Here is a 21,267-nt window from a genome sequence, read left to right on the forward strand (position 1 = left end):
ATGCAGCACCTATATCTGAAACAAAGACATTACAAGTTAAGACATCAACAATGGAAAGCCAAAGACACTACAATATTGTTTGCCAAAGAATTTGGAACTCATCATTTCGTCGTTATAAGAAGATCATTGTAATGCACACAATAAGCAAACAAAGAGTGCATGCCCGCATACCAACAGCCAATATAACAGAGCATGTTAGAATGAAACAGCAGACTTACTACTGTCGAGTCCCATGCAAACCAACATGTTCAGGGAGTACAAAATTGGCATGAACAACATAGTAGCAGGCTATAAATTTTGTAACAACGACTGAGCAAGATGAAGTTATGATGGCTACATCTACAGAGCAGGGAATGTAAACCAAAAATAGAAGTTACGATGGCAAAAGCTAAAGAGGAGGGAATGTGAACCAACATGTGCCAAGTGCAATTACTTCAAATTGGCCGTGAACTAAATAATACTCCTGAACTTATAGTGAAGCGGATGCAAATCAAGATGTTTCGGGATATAAACTTGTAATGAGCAACACATAGAGGATAGTTAATGCTGGAGCTTAGGATGGACCAGATACAGAATATAGTGGGATCACCTGTGAACTTGTATAAGAGGGAATGCAAACCAATATGTTCAGTTTTCCATATGTGAGCGTCATGCCAAGTCAGAGAAACAAGTCAATAATGCAGCTTTTGAAGAACAAGATGGCACGCAAAATTATTATCTAGTAGTATGACAAGTTTATTTGTACTACAGGCTAGATAGCAGAGTGATAGCATGCCAAACTAATCCCTTACTTTGTTAGCTTACAATGAACTAGATACAAAACAATGGCATCACCTGTAGTACAGGGAATGCAAGCCAACATGTTCATGGAGTAAAAAATTGGCACAAACAACATAGTAGCAAGCCATAATTTTTGTAACAACGACTGAGCAAGATAAAGTTATGATGGCTTGATCTACAGAGCAGGGAATGTAAACCAAATATAGAAGTTACGATGCCAAAAGCTATAGAGCAGGGAATGCGAACCAACATGTGCAATTTACTTAAAATTGGCCATGAACTAAATAATAGCAGGATGTTACTATAATACCTATAATTTTTGTAACAACGACTGAGCAAGATAGAAGTTATGATGGCTACATCTACAGAGCAGGGAATGCAAACCAAAATGTTCAATCGCTTAAAGTTAGCAATGAACTAGAAAATAGCAAGGTGTTACGGTCATAGCTAGGAATGAACTAAAAGAGCTTCAGACAAACAAGCATCTGAACCCAGAACATGGCGCTAAAACAAGGGACTTACATTAGGAGAAGCACTCTGTGGGAGTCACAGCAGATCTTCCTGGGGTTGATAGATACGGTGATGAAGTACGCTACATGTGCTACTTGGGGTTGGAGAGACGGCCATTACACTTCATGGTTAGTCATCTCATCTGCAAAAATGTAACGGCGCGTCGTTAGCACAAACAGGTTCCCCCAAGATTAAACAAGAACTTGCAGGCAAGCAATAGAAAAGCGACAGCAGAAGAGTTTAGATCATGCACGACGCCGGTGAAGCAGATCCGGTTCATGCACAGTGGTGTCGGTGAGCAAGATCCGATGCGGTGGAAGACGGATCCGGCGAAGCGGCTCCGGTGGGGTGGACGATACCGCAGCTGAAGTGACTGCGGTAGACTGCTGGATGAGCATATGGTTTCGAGGTTCGGCGGGGATGATCCGGTCCGGTTGATGACGGCGTCGATGAAGCGGCTCCGGCAAGCAGCCGGATGACTAGGATCGCGAGGGCTCGGGTAGGCCAGGGAAGTCCGGCGGTGATGTTCCGGTGCGGTGGTCGTGGAGGTGGGAGAGAGGGACTTGGGAAGTTCCGGTGGGTGGTCTGAGGGAAATGAATTTTTTTTGGGAGGGTTTCCAGGCTTGGGAGGTGGTGATCCAAAAAATGACGGGCATACCCCCCCACCAACCGACTTTGCTGCCATCTCCACAGGGGTAGAATGGGAATTTGGAAGCGTGTGAATTTTTTGTATTTTGTGGGCGGGAAGTTTTGCCGCTATGAGATTTTGAATTTGGCTACCGTCCAAGTATAATGATAAAAAATTGTGACACCGTACTAGTACCTCTGTTCAAGGACGAGTGCAAAATCAAATCATCATCACATTAAATACCGGTCACTACCATGATCATGATCTATCTCTGAAATTAGTGTATCCGCTAGATCTTGAAATTAGCGTATCTCTTCTAGGCCGAGTGCAACAGCAAATCATCATCACGTTGAAAATTTGTTACCATGATCATGATCTATCTCTAAAATTGGCGCATCCGCTATATCTTGCAAAGTATAATGATAAAGAATTTGTGAGATGGTACTTCTGTTCAAGCCCGAGTGCAACATCAAATCATCATCACATTGAAAATTTGTTACCATGATCATGATCTATCTCTGAATTTGGCGCATCCGCTAAATCTTGCAAAGTATAATGATATAGAAATTGTAAGACAGTAGTAGTACTTCTGTTCAAGGTCGAGTGCAACATCAAATCATCATCACGTTGAAAATTTGTAACCATGATCCTCTTAAAATGGGCGCATCCGCTAAAACTTGCAAAGTATAATGATACAAAATTGTGAGACCGTACTAGTACTTATGTTCAAGGTCGAGTGCAACATCAAATCATCATTACATTGAATATTGTGTTACCATGATCATGATCTATCTCTGAATTTGGCGCATCCGCTAAATCTCGCAAAGTATAATGATAAAAAAATTGTGAGACTGTACTAGTACTTATGTTCAAGGCTGAGTGCAGGATCAAATCATCATCACGTTGAAATTTGTTACAACGATCATGCCATATCTCTAAAATTGGCGCATCCGCTAAATCTTCCACATGGCGCATCTCGGTGCGGAGCAACAGGTCGGTGATATCAAGGTTGAGGCGTCGGTAGCGTCATCGGGCTCTCTTCTCTTGATAGATCTTCTACATAGCGCGGCGCACCGCCTGCCGAGAAGAAGTCACATGTGAGACCGAGGTGGAGACGTCGTCGGCATCCTCGAGGCGCGGCCGCCCTTCTACGAGCCAGCGTCGACTCAAGGTATGAATCCATGCGTTGTCGCGCCCTTCTGCCGATGAAGTGGGGTGCCTTAGATTTATTGTTCTTCTCTGACAATTATTTCGAGCTGAACATGTGTGCTCTTTCTCTGAATATATTGCTTGAAAAGCTAACCAAGTTACTTAAATTCACTTTGTTCTTAATCTTGCGTGCTAATTTTGTTATTTTTGCTGACGGTGGTGCGCGCAATGAGATTTATTTGTGGGTGTGTTGAGCTATTAGGCCTAAGTCGAAATCCTCAGCTAAACGAGGCCTCAGCTTAACACATAAAAAAGGTGTTCAATCTCGCCCACAATGTCCTCTTCTTTCCTCTTCCTTTATTGGAACTTCTTTTGCAAACTCGCCAGTCTTATACCTTAATAAATGGGCAAACTGAGCACGTTGTAGCTAATCCTTTTATTAATTAAGCAGCTATATTAGTCAATAAGATTGCCTTAGAGCAAGTACAATAAGATCTAGTCAGCTGGCTGCAAGGATTAAAATAATATATTTGTGTCTAGTTGGTGGAGAGAGAAGAGGAGAGAGAATGTGAGTGGGCTCTTATGCAAGAGCTAGCTGTAGCACGTGCTCCTAGGCAAGGTGTGTGAATGAAAGGTGGTCCATCCATTGAAAAAGTAGTACTGTACATTCTTATAGCCAACTATTGGAGTTGCTCTTATGTTTTTCCTCAGTTTTCCCCAAGCCCTTATTTGTAACCCGCAGAAGGAGCTCAGACGGGAGGTTTCCCGTTTAGTTGACCGTTCGGTGCTGACGTGTGGGGCTGCGTCGTGTGGGGTCGCGTCGCGTGGGGCTAGTAGAAAGGGACCGCGTGGGACAGGACGTGACCGCGTTTGGTTGTACGTGAGCAGGAGCTGGGTTCTGTCTCTCTCGGCGCAAATTGGCATTTTTAAGAGCACCTTTTCCCCTTCTCTCTTTGTCTTTTTTCACCAGATTAGTATCAAATCTAGAGAAGCTTGCATTTCTGTCTTTCTTCAATAATTATTTGTGCCTTTTGGCCCTCGTTGTTTGCCCAATATGGCAGCAAATCTAGTACGAGTAGGAGTACTCCCTCTGCTCCATATGTATGTACATCTAGAAGCAAATCTCCAGGGTAATGTACGACAAATTCACGGTCATAGTAAATCGAGAAAACAAAGTAGGGCCAACAAAATATAGTAGAATAGGGATCCCTCCCTAGATAATAAGCTGCATACACAGCAGCCAACATAGTAACAGGTTCGAGGTTCTTCACAACACCATCATACTAACAACATAACAACAAGGCATCCCTAGCTAACAACAAAATAGAAGCTGCTTTGCAGCAGCAGCAGCACACGTACAGGACTCCGCCTACCCCATTTGCCTCTGCCTCCACTTGTTGCTCCCCTTGGGAGCCTTGGGCTTGAGAGGAGGCATGCGCCCGGCGGAGATCTCCACCCGCTGGACGCTGCGGAGGTGCATGCCGAGCGCCTTGTGCTTGGCGCGGAAGGAGTAGGGGTTCACCGTTATGCCGACCTTGGGGAAGGTGTTGCCGATGTTCTCGGCATGCGTGAGGAGGCAGTTGAAGTCAGTGCCGCCGAGTCTCCTAGTGCAGAAGGGGCACCTGTAGACACCCTTGGCGAAGTAGGAGACGTACTGGCTGACCTGCAGCCTCCGCAACACCTGGCAAGTCTTGACGTGCTGGTCCTCTTCGTCGCTGCCAACGTCGCTGCCAGACAGCTGATCCATATCAAACGGGAACTATGAGTGAATGAGTTGAAACGATGACTAACGTGCATGATAACAAAGTAAGGAAAAACAGAGCCAGCCTCTGTTAGAGTAGACACTATTATATGTCTACAGGGATGGAGTTAGTGAACCAAAGCTCATGCACAACAGATTTGTACACAGCAATGGTTCACTGAAACCTCCCTGTGAAAATTTGTGCCCAACGATTCATCATAGGCAAAGAAACAGATTCCAGATCTGAATTTGAACAGATTCCAGATTATTTGCAAAATTAAATGGTTGATATCTTTTGATTCGTGCATAAAGTAACTAATTGAGATCCCATGATTACTTGCATAAATTAACTGATTGAGATCTTATTATTACTTGCATAAATTAACCGAACGGCCGAACTCCAAATCTTAAGCGAAATCAAGAAGGGATCGAAGCAAAATGGAATAAAATCGGCGCAAATATTAACCCAATACACATCCATCTACAGATCGGCACTAATAGTTACTATGGGAACCAGCAAAAATAGGGTTCAAAGAGGATTGGGGAACAAAAAAGGGAGCAAACCATAGTTACCTCGTTCCATGGGTCGTCCATGCAGGTGTCGTAGGGGTTCGGAGGCAAGATGTACGGCACCTCCTCATAGGGGTCCCATCCCGGCGGGATCCGACCGCCACCGGCGGCGGCGACGGCCGTTGAGGGGACGGCGTCGAAGAGGGAGGCGTCGCGCTTGGAGCCGACGGTGTCATGGACGATGGGATTCGCATTCTCCTTGGCCATCTCGCCGGCAGAGAGGGAGAGGGTTTTTTTGCTTTGGAGAAGATGATGGGACGTGAGAGGAGGCGCTGCATGAGCTAGTGAGAGTGACAGAGATAGTGCGAGGAGGCGTCTATAAAGGCGAGGGGTGGTTAATGCAACCCGCGTCCTACGCGTCCACCATTGAACGTCTGCACGTCTTGGGCAAGCAACGCGACACGCGTCCACGATTGCACGTCTTCGACTTCTGCACCGCGACCCACGTCTACGCGTCAACAACTGCACGTCTTCCACTTCTGCACCGCAACACGTGTACTCGAGTCTAACCCTGGAAATTTAGCATTTTGTGTGTGCTCAGTTTTCCCCTTGAGTACTAATACTGGCTAGTGCAATATACTCAGTTTTACCTCAAGTGGATGGTCAACAGAGAGTCAGCAAATGGGATTAACTAGTTAAATGAGTCAACAAATGGGATTATCAGGCTTACTTATTCGTTTTCACGTGTTAAACTTGTCTAAATCTTGGTCAAACCTAGGATTTGACCAAGATTCAAATGGGCAGAAAATTCAAAAAAAATAGAAAAAATGAAAAACCAAAGCACATAGTATTGTTATGTCATATAGTAATCATTACAGTTGATAAACAAGGTCTAGACATATTCAAACCATACAAATCATATATCTACCCTCTAACCCCTAAACTATGTCTTATGAAGTCAAGCATGAAGAGAAGTGGTTTTGGGTTTCAAACATGGAAATTTCAAAAAACCTCCCAAAAACTTCATTTTAGAGTGACTAAGAAGGATACATGCTTCCCTTTTCATTTTCATGTTTTAAACTTCTTTAAATCTTGGTCAATCCTAGGATTTGACCAAGATTCAAATGGGCATCAAAATTTAAAAAAATCAGAAAAATGAAAAACCAAGGCACATAGTTTTCTTATGTCATATAGTAAGCATTCAAGTTGATAAACAAGGTCTATACATAATCAAACCAGACAAATCATGTACGGAGTATCTATACCCCTAACCCCTAAACTCTATCTTATGAAGTCAAGCATGAAGAGAAGTGGTTTTGGGTTTCAAACATGGAAATTCAAAAACCTCCCAAAAGCTTCATTTTAGAGTGACTAAGAAGGATCCATGCTTACCTTTGCATTTTCATATTTTAAACTTGTTTAAATCATTGTCAAACCTAGGATTTGTCCCAGATACAAATGGGCACAAATTTAAAAAAATCAGAAAAATGAAAAACAAAAGCACATAGTCTTCTTGTGTCATATCGTAAGCATTCAAGTTGATAAACAAGGTCTAGATATATCCAAACCAGACAAATCATGTATATCTACCCCCTATCGATCTTATGAAGTCTAGCATGAAGAGAAGTCGCTTTGGGTTTCAAACATGGAAATTTCAAGAACATCGCAAAAGCTTCATTTTAGAGTGACTAAGAAGGATCAAGGCTTACGTTTTCATTTTGATGTTTTAAACTTGTTTAAATCCTGGTCAAATCTAGGATTTGACCAAGATTCAAATGGGCATAAAATGAAAAATGAAAAACCAAAGCACATAGTCTTCTTATGTCATATAGTAAACATTAACGACGATAAACAAGGTCTAGACATATTCAAACTAGACAAATCATGTATCTACCCCCTAACCCCTAAACTCTGTCTTATGAAGTCAAGCATGAAGAGAAGTGCATGGTTTTGGGTTTCAAACATGGAAATTTCAAAAAACTCCCAAAAACTTCATTTTAGAGTGACTAAGAAGGATACATTCTTCCCTTTCCATTTTCATGTTTTTTACTTGTTTAAATCTTGCTCAAACCTAGGATTTTACAAGATTCAAATGTGCATCAAAATTCCAAAAAAAACAGAAAAATGAAAAACCAAAGCACATAGTTTTCTTATGTCATATAGTAAGCATTAAAGTTGATAAACAAGGCCTAGACATATTCAAACAAGAAAAATCATGTATCTACCCCTACCCCTAAACTTTGTCTTATGTAGTTAAGCATGAAGAGAAGTGGTTTTGGGTTTCAAACATGGAAATTTCAAAAACCTCCCAAAAGCTTTATTTTAGAGTGACTAAGAAGGATCCATGCTTACCTTGTCATTTTCATATTTTAAACTTATTTAAATCATTGTCAAACCTAGGATTTGACCAAGATTCAAATGGGCGTAAAATTAAAAAACATCAGAAAAATGAAAAACAAAAGCATATAGTCTTCTTATGTCATATATATAGTAAGCATTTAAAAGTTGATAAACAAGGTCTAGACATATTCAAATAATACAAATCATGTATCTACCCCTAACCATAAACTTTGTCTTATGAAGTCAAGCATGAAGACAAGTGGTTTTTGGTTTCAAACACGGAAATTTCAAAAACCTCCCAAAAGCTTCATTTTAGAGTGACTAAGAAGGATCCAGGCTTACCTTTTCATTTTCATGTTTTAAACTTGTTTAAATCTTGGTCAAACCTAGGATTTGACCAATATTCAAATGGGCATAAAATAAAAAATAAAAAACCAAAGCACATAGTCTTCTTATGTCATATAGTAATTAACCATTCAAGTTCATAAACAAGGTCTACACATATTCAAACCACACAAATCATGTACCCACTAACCCTAAACTCTATCTCATATATGAAGTCAAGCATGAAGAGAAGTGTGGTTTTGGGTTTCAAACATGTAAATTTAAAAAACCTCCCAAAAGCTTCATTTTAATTAGACTTATTGATTAATTAATAAGGATCCAGGATTAATTACCTTTTCATTGTCATGTTTTAAACTTGTTTAAATCTTGGTCAAACCTGGGATTTGACCAAGATTCAAATGGGCATAAAAATTCAGAAAAAAATCGAAAGAATGAAAAACCAAAGCACATAGCCTTCATATGTCATATAGTAAGCATTCAAATTGATAAACAAGGTCTAGACATATTCAAACCAGAAAAATCATGTATCTACCCAGCCCTAAGCCCTAACCCTAAACTCTGTCTTATGAAGTCAAGCATGAAGAGAAGTGGTTTTGGGTTTTAAACATGGAAATTTCAAAAACCTCCAAAAAGCTTCATTTCAGTGCGACTAAGAAGGATCGATGCTTACCTTTTCATTGTCATGTTTTTAACTTATTTGAATCTTGGTCAAATCCTAGGTTTGACCAAGATTTAAAGAAGTTTAAAACATGAAAATGAAATGGGAAGTCTGTATCCTTCTTAGTCACTCGAAAATGAAGCTTTTGGGATGTTCTTAAAATTACCATGGTTGACTTCATAAGACAGAGTTTAGGGTTAGGGTAGACATATACATGATTTGTCTGGTTTGATTATGTCTAGACCTTTTTTATCAACTTTAATTCTTACTATATGACATAAGAAAACTATTTGCTTTTGTTTTTCATTTTTCTGTTTTTTTTTAATTTTGATGCCCATTTGAATCTTGTCAAATCCTAGGTTTGACCAAGATAATTTAAACAAGTTTAAAACATGAAATGAAAAGGGAAGCATGTATCCTTCTTAATCACTGTAAAATGAAGTTTTGGGAGGTTATTGAAATTTTCATGTTTGAAACCCAAAACCACTTGTAAAGTTCTTAATCTATCTCTGAATTTGGCACATCCGCTAAATCTTGCAAAGTATAATGATAAAGAAATTGTAAGACAGTAGTAGTACTTCTGTTCAAGGTTGAGTGCAACATCAAATCATCATCACGTTGAAAATTTGTTACCATGATCCTCTAAAAATGGGCGCATCCGCTAAAACTTGCAAAGTATAATGATACAAAATTGTGAGACCGTACTAGTACTTATGTTCAAGGTCGAGTGCAACATCAAATCATCATTACATTGAAAATTATGTTACCATGATCATGAGCTATCTCTGAATTTGGCGCATCCACTAAATCTCGCAAAGTATAATGATAAAAAAAAGTGAGACTGTACTAGTACTTATGTTCAAGGCCGAGTGCAGGATCAAATCATCATCACGTTGAAATTTGTTACAACGATTATGACATATCTCTAAAATTGGTGCACCCGCTAAATCTTGCATGTGGCGCATCTCGGTGCGGAGCAACATGCCGGTGCTATCAAGGTTGAGGCGTCGGTAGAGTCATCAGGCTCTCCTCTTTTGATAGATCTTCTACATGGTGTGGCGCACCGCCCACCGAGAAGCAGTCACATGTGAGATCGAGGTGGAGACCTCACCGGCATCCTCGAGGCGCGGCCGCCCTTCTACGAGCCAGAGTCGACTCAAGGTATGAATCCATGCATTGTCGCTCCCCTTCTGCATATGAAGTGGGGTGCCTTAGATTTATTGTTCTTCTCTTACGATTATTTATAGCCGAACATGTGTGCTCTTTCTCTGAATATATTGCTTGAAAAGCTAACCAACAAGTTACTTAAATTCACTTCGTTCTTAATCTTGCGTGCTAATTTTGTTATTGTTGCTGACAGTGGTGCGCGCAAGGAAATTTATTTGTGGGTGTGCTGAGCTGTTAGGCCTAAGTCGAAATCCTCAGCTAAACAAGGCCTCAGCTTAACACATAAAAAAGGTGTTCAATCTCGCCCACAATGTCCTCTTCTTTCCTCTTCCTTTATTGGAACTTGTTTTGCAGACAAGAAAAGTGGCACGTCTAATGTGAGTAAAACCCTCTTAGCCAAAATCAGCTACGAGCAAGATTTTATGTATTGTAGATGCCCCAATTGACTCTCATCCCCAATGTAGTCTTTTTTATGTCAGTATAGACTTCTTTACTGGATGTATACTATTGTACATGGCATGCATTTGCCTAATGAGGAGCATTGTATTGCCATTCTAGCCAACCTGATCGATCTGTCAAGCTTCATGCACGAGATGCCATGTTTAATTTACTCCCTCGCTCCGATCCATATTTCTTGGTGTAAAATGAATGTGAATCGGAGGGAGTACTCTTCTTAGATAGTACTATACCATTTCAAAAAAAAGTACTACTACATCACAAATGCATCAAAAGAGTACTACATCACAAGACCACCACGGTTTTACTAGTAGAGTTTAATGCTTAACTTCCAAAGGGAATAAGATTACACATATGAACTTTAAACAGGCGATGTCTGACGTCTGCTTGTTTTGTGAGCACAACATAAATAATACTACCCCCGTCCATACATAAGTGACTAAACTTTGTCTAGAGATGGTTTCATCTATATCTATTTTTAGTGTGTAGATACATCCGTATCTTGAAGGAAAAAGGTGAGCCGCTAACTTGTTGAATAGAGTGAGTAATACAATTCGGATAAACAATGGTGTAGTAAAACAAATACTCCTGCCCATCATAAAACAAAACACAGACTGACTCAAATATATGTACAGATCACAAAAAAGGTTTCATCAGAACCCGAACATATACATGCAGAGATGACCGTTTGATCACATAAAACAAAGGTTTCGTGGCATATTTATGCCCCCAAAACAAGCAGACGTCGGACAGCGCCAACGTACTAGTAGCTACCACTATGGAGCTGCAGTACAAACAAATGGTGCAGCGACATTTCCACCAGAACGAAAACTAAAAGACATCAGACCAAACAAAAGCTGGGCTATCACTTTTTGCCCAAACAAGCCTTGCTCCTTCATATGCGACTTCCTTTTCTCTTATGGATGTTGAACTTTGAATTAGATGGGTTCCTGACAGCGCGTTCTTTTTCGTGTCCTTGATGTTGCACTCTGGATCAGGTCGGTTACTATCAGGAAATGAACAAATTGATCAGCAAAAGTCATATGTAAATGAATGCAAAGGTTACATATGAATGACTAACCCGGTCTAACTGAGTAGGGATGTAAAGTGCACCAACGTCTAGCAGAATTGTACTTTCTCCACTGCCAGTTGCTCATATCTAATTGGAATACTCCCTCCTTTGCCCTTACAACCAGTTCATTTTTGTCCTCAAATACGCAGAGTAACCTTACTGCATGTTTCCAATTGTATGGAAATGATGTGTCAAGGCCAAGAAAAGTATCCAATTCAAAATTTATATGACATGTCCATGACTAGTGATCGCCTGTTGATGATCTTGTACTGGCCCATGTTTGCAGGGTGAAGTCTCTTATAACAGCAAGGGCAACATCTCCATTATGTCCCTTGAAGATGTGAATGTTAAGCATGAATATATCATGCATCTCATGAGGGCACTGAATATATTTCAGAGCCTTCTTTGCATGGTCAAGCTCAATGATATATCTAGACTTCGTTGGCCAGTACAAAATACCCCCTATGAGAGTTGCCGGTCTACGGTCAATCTCTGACAGCATCGGAGTTGATCGAGCTAGAAACTCCCATTCTTTTGAATCTGGTGAGTAGATATGAGCCTGTGCATCGTAACTTTTAGTTGTTATCCAAACAACCGAGAACTTGCAACAATGTGTAAACGGTTCAGAGTTGTTTCTCGAACAGAGAATTGAGCCGCTGCTTTCAATTGTGTGATTGCGCCACAATGGTGGTTCTGGTATCGCTGTGAGAACTTGCCTAATTGGATCCCAGACTGATATATACCCACCGGATACATTAGAATGGAGAAGCACCATACCATCTCGGCATCCCAGGACATAGATTTTGGGACCGTTCACTTCAGACGGGATTGCCAGCATCTGCAAGATGGCCGGGTGAAGATCATGCTCTATGATGAATCGATTGTCCTCGGAGTTGTTGGTGAAAAATCCTAGCAACGGGTTTCCTCCATTGTGTAACACAGTTAGCTTTCTGGAATAATTGCTTCCCATACATTGCCTCCATGCTTTCTTGGTGCCTGATGCAGCTAGTAAGCAGGTTGGATGGGGAGGAAGCCTTACAAGAATCTGAGAGACTACATCTTCAGGCAGATTGTTGATTGTTGTGGGTGTCCTTCGACTGAAGCTGGTAGGATTACGCAAATCGCACGATGCATCGTCAAAATTATGTAAACAGCACATTGCATCATCTAATTTTTTAAACAAAATGCAACATCTAATTTGACTAAACAGCAAAATGCATCATCTAATTCATCATCAAAGTTTCCTAAACTGCACGGTGCATCAGCAAAATCAAAATAGTGTAAACAGCACAATGCATCAGCAAAATCAAAATAATGTAAACATGACAATGCATCAGCAAAATCAAAATAATGTGAACAGCACAATGCATCAGCAAAATCAAAATAATGTAAACAGGACAATGCAAAAACACCACAAAAATAGGACGCACCAACGGAAGGCAATCTCGCATCTACAGTAATAATTTGCTAACGTGTCAACACGATTGGAGGAAAAGGAGACATCTACAGGACCCAAAACGCTGTGGTAACATCAGATGGGGTTAGCTTTGATATAGGTAATAAAATGTAAACAGCACAATGCATCATCTAAGTTGACAGCAAAATTCTTCATCGAAATTTCCCACACTGCTCAAGGAATCAGAAAAATTACCTAAAAGGCTAAAAGAGCGAAATGCATCATTAGAGTAAAATATATGTAAACAGTACAATGCATCATCCAACTTTTGGCTAAACAGCAGAGAGCATTCGCTAGGTTGACAGAAAAAAAAATCACCATGAAAAATTCCTGAAGAGGACAGTGCATCAGAAAAAATACTACCTAAAAAGCATAATGAATCACCCAAATTACAAAAGAAGCAGAATGCATCATCAAAAATACAAAAACATCGCAATGCACATCACGTCTGGTTTGGGCAAAAAAAACCAATCCACCAGATCTAACCGCATTGCAGTTGGGGAAGGTAGAACTTACAAAGGGGTTGACGAGTCATGATCATATGCAAAAAGTGCCGCCTTAGATGAAGTCTCCATCCAAGCTCTCGACGCATTCAAAGCAGCCAGCTTCGAAGCCTCCGACGGTTCTCCCGGCTGCGCCGCCAAAACTCTCGAAGCACGCACCAAGACTTTCCAACAAAATGCCGCTTCGATACGAGCATTTGCCAGCGCCACAGCGCCCGGGCCCGTCCTAGCCACCGCCTTCGCCTTTGCCTCCGCCTCCGCCTCCGCCTCCGCATCCGCTTTACATGTCTCCGCCGATGCATGCAGAGCATCCGTCTCCGCTTTCCATGTATCTGCCGACGCAGTGTAGGCATCGAGCGACGCCGTTTTCATTTCCTAGAAAACCCAGTAAGTTACTCACATTGCAATCCCCAAATTAAGGTTATATCGAACAAAATGACCGATGAACCTCTCTACTTGCCGGAGGTTGGAGATGTACATACCTGCGATGATCGGTCCGGTGGTGCTTGACGGTGGTGCGTCGGGGACGGGGGAGAACTCGGCGGGGAGAATGGTGGCGCGTCCCAAGACGGCGGCGCGGAGAGGGGCGACGGTGCGGTCATCGAACCTCGGCAGACAGTATTTTGTATATATATATGAGAAGAAGAATAAAGTCTGGTCGAATGAGGCAGCGCGACCGGCAGAGTACAACCGAAGGCTACTAGTGCTACCTTGGAGTACTGTAGTAATATAACATAATAAAAATAATGGCCTTGTTTAAACCACTTTTGTCAGTGTGTCATCGCGTCCAAATTTAATGCATTCTGTGGAAATCGGAATAATGCTATAAAAACTCTCATATATAGCATGCACCGACACTTTTCAACAAAATGTCGTCTCCATTTCATAGCAGACTGCTTGCACACTGGGATACGATGCTGACATGACGAAGGGCGCAGAAGTATTTTGGAGTATTTCATTCGAGAAGATCGGGGCGACGGTGCGTCTTTGGAGGGAATACCGTGTGGTGTGTCTTTGGAGGGAATAACGTACGTACTTAGGAGTACTTCATCCGAGCAGACTGCTTGCACACTGGGATACGATGCTGACATGACGAAGGGCGCAGAAGTTTGCGTGAATGGTTGTACTACCATCCGACCATTAGTATAATCATTGCGCGATAGCTTACACGAGTAGGAAAAGAGCCGAACAACTGTGGATAATAAAAGCATCTGGTTCTTCGAGGATCCTTCTTCTACTGCCTTCTCAAAGGAGTACTACTATTGTAAATAATTTATTTTTTTGTTTTTCTGGGACCTTCGGGTCCCTTCCCCGTTGAAAAGTGAAGTGTTCTATTCGAATACATTCATATGCCTATGTTTCTATTTTTACAAGCAAATAAATAACAAAGGATGACTCAATGCACAAGTTGATCTCATTTTGAACTTTTTTTAAACTTCTTCTATTGTATTCAAATTTGATTAGAAGGAGTCGATCGATTGTACACGCCAATCGTATAGCTCGGTGGGTGGATTGGCATTTGAAGTTTGGTCATTGTGTTCCAAGTATTTCCTGTCAGAATTTATGGCATGTATGTAGTTACATATCCTACATTATTTCAATTATGAGTTTAATTACTAGGCAAAAGCTTAATAAATCCATATATAGTTGCAGATTAAGATCAACAAATCTTTGAACCTATATCTACAAAATTGATGGCCATGCATTCATGCATCCTACCCATAATAATTAATTAAGGTCTCGATCTCTATACTGCTCACAAAGTTTGGAATTCTGGCAAATATGCAACTTGTTTCATTAATTTACCATGGCGAGATAGATGCATGCACATCGATCTCTTAAAAAATGTGGTCATATATGTTAAATATAAGTTTGTAGGATTTGGCATCCATATATGCTCACCGGATATATAGATAAGGCCAAGCAAACACATCGAATATTTGTGAAGAAATATTTTTGCTAGAACCTTCAAATTTTTAGATTTACATCACACATAAAGAACACACCTTTTATTTCGCCAGGTTTGTGCACTAATAAAGTACTCCTACAGTACTAGAAATTGGATTGTTCTACTCCGGAGTGATATGCTCACCGGAGTATTTTTGGATCTTAGCTGGAGCGGCGTTTGGCGGTTGCACGAAGCCGTGCTGGATGTTAAGCCTGTCGAGGCACGCCTGGTGGAAAGCGTGCGCCACCTTAGCCTCATCGGCGCGCCGCTGCAATGCTGCGTCCCTGGGATTTGCCCCGCCGCATTCTTAGCCTGCACGAAAGCTTGCAGAGCATCCCGGCATCTATAGAGTGCCGGGAACATCACGTTATATACGAGCTCCTTGGCGGTGCTGCTCCTGCAAAGGGCGTCGCCGTGATGCGCTTCGAAAGAACGGCCTGGCTCCACGGCAGGCACCGCCTGAAGTGCGGTCGGATTAGGCGGCTGGCCACGGGAGCTCCCTGCCTCCGCATCGTTCGCGCCGGCCGGGAAGGGGATCTCACCTGCTGGCAAAGAAAACCATGCGGCATGCGTGGGCGGAAAAGCCGGCCAGGGCCGAGCGGGCGTCGCATGCGGGGTTGCGTGGGAGATCCCTGCCTCTGCATCCATCGGCCCGCACGGGAAGCGGCTGGCGAGGGGCTCCACGGCCAGCGCCGCCGCCGCGGGCTGAACAACCGGCCAGTGCAGAGCGGGCGGGTTATGCCTTGGTGCGCGATGGACGAAGCGAAGGCGGCGCTGATGCTCCGCTTCCTCGTCGGTGGTAGGACTACGCGCGCGGCGACCAGAGCCAAGTCGGAAGGCCATAGCTATGTCGATTAGTCACTTAAGCTGGAGAGGTTCTCTTACCATTTCGGAGAAGCAGAGTAAGAGGAAGTTGTTGCTTATAATAAAAATATCTCGGGTTCACTGCCACGTTGGGTTAAGAGGGGCAAAGTTGGTCAATGCCTAGGAAGTTGGAATCGTTTTGGCCCCAATTTAATTACCTTACGGTTCCTCTCTCGGTCTCTCCCACCTCTTCACTATCCCTCCCCTTGCCTCCTTTCATGTTTCATCGTAGTGCATCTTGTTTTTCTAGCACCTTCACAAAAATCATACACATTTGGCCGATTCTGTCATTGTGTGCACTAATAAAGTAAAAAAATCGATTATATGTGAATAAACGTTTAATACACTAGCTCGCAAAGATGTTTCTCAAGGCGATATGCACAATGCCTGCCAAAAAAGCTTCATTTTGGATTGACTAATAATTAAGAAGGATCCAAACTTACTTTTTCATTTTCATGTTTTAAACTTGTTTAAATCTTGGTCAAACCAAGGATTTGACCAAGATTCAAATGGGCATAAAAATCTAAAAAAATGAAAAAATGAAAAACCAAAACACATAGCCTTCTTATGTCATATAGTAAGCATCATTCAAGTTCATAACCAAGGTTTAGACATATTCAAACTAGACAAATCATGTATCTACCCACTAACCCTAAACTCTGTCTTATGAAGTCAAGCATGCATGAAGAGAATTGGTTTTGGGTTTCAAACATGGAAATTCCAAAAATCTGCCAAAAAAGCTTCATTTTGGATTGACTAATAATTAAGAAGGATCAAAACTTACTTTTTCATTTTTCATGTTTTAAACTTGTTTAAATCTTGGTTGATGGGCATAAAAATTCTAAAAAAATAGAAAAAATAAAAAAATAAAACACATAGCCTTCTTATGTCATATAGTAAGCAGCATTCAAGTTCATAACCAAGGTTTAGACATATTCAAACGACACAAATCATGTATCCACCCCTAACCCTAAACTCTATCTTATGAAGTCAAGCATGCATGAAGAGAAGTTGTTTTGGGTTTCAAACATGAAAATTTCAAGAACCTCGGAAAATCTTCATTTTATAGTGACTAAGAAGGATCTAGGCTTACCTTTTCATTTTCATGTTTTAAACTTGTTTAAATCCTGGTCAAACCTAGGATTTGACCAAAATTTAAATGGGCATAAAATTAAAAAAACAGATAAATGAAAAAAAGCACATAGTCTTCTTATGTCATATAGTAAGCATTAAAGTTGGTAAACAAGGTCTAGCATATTCAAACTAGACAAATCATGTATCTACCCCCTAACCCCTAAACTATGTCTTATGTAGTCAAGCATGAAGAGAAGTGGTTTTGGGTTTCAGACATGGAAATTTCAAAAACCTATCAAAAGCTTCCTTTTAGAGTGACAAGAAGGATCCATATGCTTACCTTTTCATTTTCATATTTTAAACTTGTTTAAATCATTGTCAAACCTAGGATTTGACCAAGATTCAAATGGGCATAAAATTTAAAAAAAATCAGAAAAGTGAAAAACAAAAGCACATAGTCTTCTTATGTCACATATATAGTAAGCATTCAGATAAACAAGGTCTAGAAATATTCAAATAAGACAAATCATGTATCTACCCCTAACCCTGAACTCTGTCTTATGAAGTCAAGCATGATGAGAAGTGTTTTTTGGTTTCAAACATGGAAATTTCAAAAACCTCCCAAAAGCTTCATTTTAGAGTGACTAAGAAGGATCCAGGCTTACCTTTTCATTTTCATGTTTTAAACTTGTTTAAATCTTGGTCAAACATAGGATTTGACCAATATTGAAATGGGCATAAAATAAATAAAAGTAAAAAAACCAAACCACATAGTCTTCTTATGTCATATAGTAAGCATTCAAGTTCATAAACAAGGTCTAGACATATTCAAACCAGACAAATCATGTACCCCCTAACGCTAAACTCTGTCTTAATTATATATGAAGTCAAGCATGAAGAGAAGTGTGGTTTTGGGTTTCAAACATGGAAATTTCAAGAACATACCAAAAGCTTCATTTTAGAGCGACTAAGAAGGATACATGCTTCCCTTTTCATTTTCATGTTCTATACTTGTTTAAATCTTGGTCAAACCTAGGATTTGACCAAGATTCAAATGTGCATCAAAATTCCAAAAAAAAAACAGAAAAATGAAAAACCAAAGCACATGGTTTTCTTATGTCATATCGTAAGCATTCAAGTTGATAAACAAGGTCTAGATATATCCAAACCAAACAAATCATGTACGGATCTACCCCCTGTCGATCTTATGAAGTCTAGCATGAAGAAAGGTCGTTTTGGGTTTCAAACATGGAAATTTCAAGATGAACATCCCAAAAGATTCATTTTAGAGCGACTAAGAAGGATACAGGCTTCCCTTTTCATTTTCATGTTCTATACTTGTTTAAATCTTGGTCAAACCTAGGATTTGACCAAGATTCAAATGTGCATAAAATAAAAAAAAATAAAAAAAGAAAAACCAAAGCGCACATAGTCTTCTTATGTCATATAGTAAGCATTAAAGTTGATAAACAAGGTCTAGACATATTCAAACAAGAAAAATCATGTATCTACCCCCTAACCCTAAACTTTGTCTTATGTAGTCAAGCATGAAGAGAAGTGGTTTTGGGTTTCAAACATGGAAATTTCAAAAACCTCCCAAAAACTTCATTTTAGAGTGACTAAGAAGGATACATGCTTCCCTTTTCATTTTCATGTTTTAAACTTGTTTAAATGTTGGCACAAAAAAAATAAAAAATAAAAGCACATAGTCTTCTTATGTCATATCGTAAGCATTCAAGTTGATAAACATGGTCTAGATATATATATCCAAACTAAACAAATCATGTATGGATCTATACCCCTGTCGATCTTATGAAGTCTAGCATGAAGAAAGGTCGTTTTGGGTTTCAAACATGAAAATTTCAAGATGAACATCCCAAAAGATTCATTTTAGAGCGACTAAGAAGGATACGGGCTTCCCTTTTCATTTTCATGTTCTATACTTGTTTAAATCTTGGTCAAACCTAGGATTTGACCAAGATTCAAATGTGTATCAAAATTCCAAAAAAAATCAGAAAAATGAAAAACCAAAGCACATGGTTTTCTTATGTCATATAGAAAGCATTAAAGTTGATAAACAAGGTCTAGACATATTCAAACAAGAAAAATCATGTATCTACCCCCTAACCCTAAACTTTGTCTTATGTAGTCAAGCATGAAGAGAAGTGGTTTTGGGTTTCAAATATGGAAATTTCAAAAACCTATCAAAAGCTTCATTTTAGAGTGACTGACTAACAAGGATCCATGCTTACCTTTTCATTTTCATATTTTAAACTTGTTTAAATCTTGGTCAAGCCTAGGATTTGACCAAGATTTAAATGGGCATAAAATTAAAAAAAATCAGAAAAATGAAAAACCTCCCAAAAGCTTCATTTTAATTAGACTGACTGGTTAATTAAGAAGGATCCAAACTTAATTACCTTTTCATTTTCACATGTTAAACTTGTTCAAATCGTGCACAAACCTAGGATTTGACCAAGATTCAAATGGGCACAAAAGTTCAGACAAAAAATCTAAAGAAGGAAAAACCAAACCACATAGCCTTCTTATGTCATATAGTAAGCATTCAAGTTGATAAACAAGGTTTAGACATATTCAAGCCAGACAAATCATGTATCTACCCCCTAACCCTAAACTCGGTCTTATGAAGTCTAGCATGAAGAGAAGTTGTTTTGGGTTTCAAACGTTTAAGCCAAAAGCCCCATTTCAAATATTTCAAACTTATTCAAATTTGGTTCAAATTTGAAAGACATACAAGTTATAGCACATATAGTGCATACATGTTCACACTGCACTAGACGCTAACCCTATAGTTTTAGGCCATTGGATGAGGTCGAAAAAATTCTTGGATTAGAAATGGGGTTGTTCGAACCCCGTAGTTGGATTTTTTTGAACCTTGATTTGTAGAACTGGGCAAAACCCTAGTTTAACCTATTTAATTATAGATTCGTAGGTCGATTTTCTACCTTTTTCTCTACTACTATAATGTAGCAGTTTTGAATTTAGATTTACCACCCCTTTCCCACCAAAACAGCCATGGAGTCTTCTCTACCGTTGATTTGTCATAATGGGTTAAGATCTACCGTTCATCAATCAACACAGCTTAGAATCCAACGGCTAGAGTGCACTGGATTCGCCTCTCCTGTCACACAGATCAAGTCTGGCCCGGTTCAGTTGTGTGAACCACCTAGGAGCTAGGAGAACTTTCCAGAATTAGCGTGGATCTTCCGTGGGTGAGTGATATAGGATAGTATTGTAGGTAGCAAAAGATCCTTTAAATAGAAAGAAAATCATCACATGTTATACTCCTACTACTGTAACTTGATTGGCACACGGGACTCCACGAGGCAACATGAAATCGAGCCACCTATCCGGCTAACGATCAACGTAGTCAAACCATTTCTTGAGGCAGACCACCTCGCTCCCGGCATTGCCGTACGGCTCGACGGAGAGGAACCCGTGGTCCTGCCCCTGGAACTTCATGAGCTCCACCGACTTACCCGGCCCATCTCTCCTTGAGTGGTTGACGAGCATCGGTAGGAGCTGGAGGCCGTCCATCGAAGAAGCAGGGCGTGTTGAAGCTAGCTGCCCATAATATACCCACCTCTGTGGTAGTTGACGATCGCCAGGAGCTTCTCCCCGGAAGAGGAGGAGGCCCCCTCTGGCTTGTACACGCGGAACTTGCATACGTCGCTGCTGGCTTCGCACACGGCACACGACACGACGTCCTTCCACTGAACGACGGGCTGGCAGGCGGCGGGGTCGGGGTCGGGGGAGGGTAGGTGTACTCGGCGCCGTCGCTGAGGAGCTGGAGTAATCCGAGCACATCCTCCACGACGTGCAGTGGCGGGAAGAACGCCATGGGGGCGGAATGGGCGGTGTAGGCTATGAAGTGAAGCTAAGTTGGCTGAATGTGCTTCACGTTCTGATTTCTTCTTAACTGAAGCTTACACATAAATTAAATAAAAAAGAAACGTGCAATAACCAAAACACTTCAAATTTTAAGATGCTAATTATACCATTGAATGAACAATCGTCTTTCCAAATTTATGCATGTATTTATTCA

At 40.7% G+C, this 21,267-nt stretch overlaps 1 protein-coding gene across 1 annotated transcript; it reads right to left on the reverse strand.

Annotated features, from left to right (window-relative positions):
* Window positions 1–20,576: 20,576 nt before the first annotated feature.
* On the reverse strand, window positions 20,577–21,063 carry LOC127337218 (uncharacterized). The gene is made up of 2 exons (XM_071824872.1): window positions 20,887–21,063; window positions 20,577–20,786 (listed from the first exon to the last, which is right to left on the reverse strand). The coding sequence occupies exons 1-2, from the start codon at window positions 21,061–21,063 to the stop codon at window positions 20,577–20,579; spliced, it is 387 nt and encodes a 128-aa protein (XP_071680973.1).
* Window positions 21,064–21,267: the final 204 nt, after the last annotated feature.

The sequence above is a fragment of the Lolium perenne genome, chromosome 1 (assembly GCF_019359855.2).
Source record: "Lolium perenne isolate Kyuss_39 chromosome 1, Kyuss_2.0, whole genome shotgun sequence".
Classification (NCBI taxonomy): Eukaryota; Viridiplantae; Streptophyta; class Magnoliopsida; order Poales; family Poaceae; genus Lolium; species Lolium perenne.

Bases quoted from the DNA above. Each gene is read 5' to 3' on its own strand.
- LOC127337218 (XM_071824872.1), bottom strand. From the start codon at position 21,063: ATGGCGTTCTTCCCGCCACTGCACGTCGTGGAGGATGTGCTCGGATTA. The intron at 20,787-20,886 runs GCAAGTTCCGCG...TATTATGGGCAG, and splicing joins CGAAGCCAGCAGCGACGTAT to CTAGCTTCAACACGCCCTGC.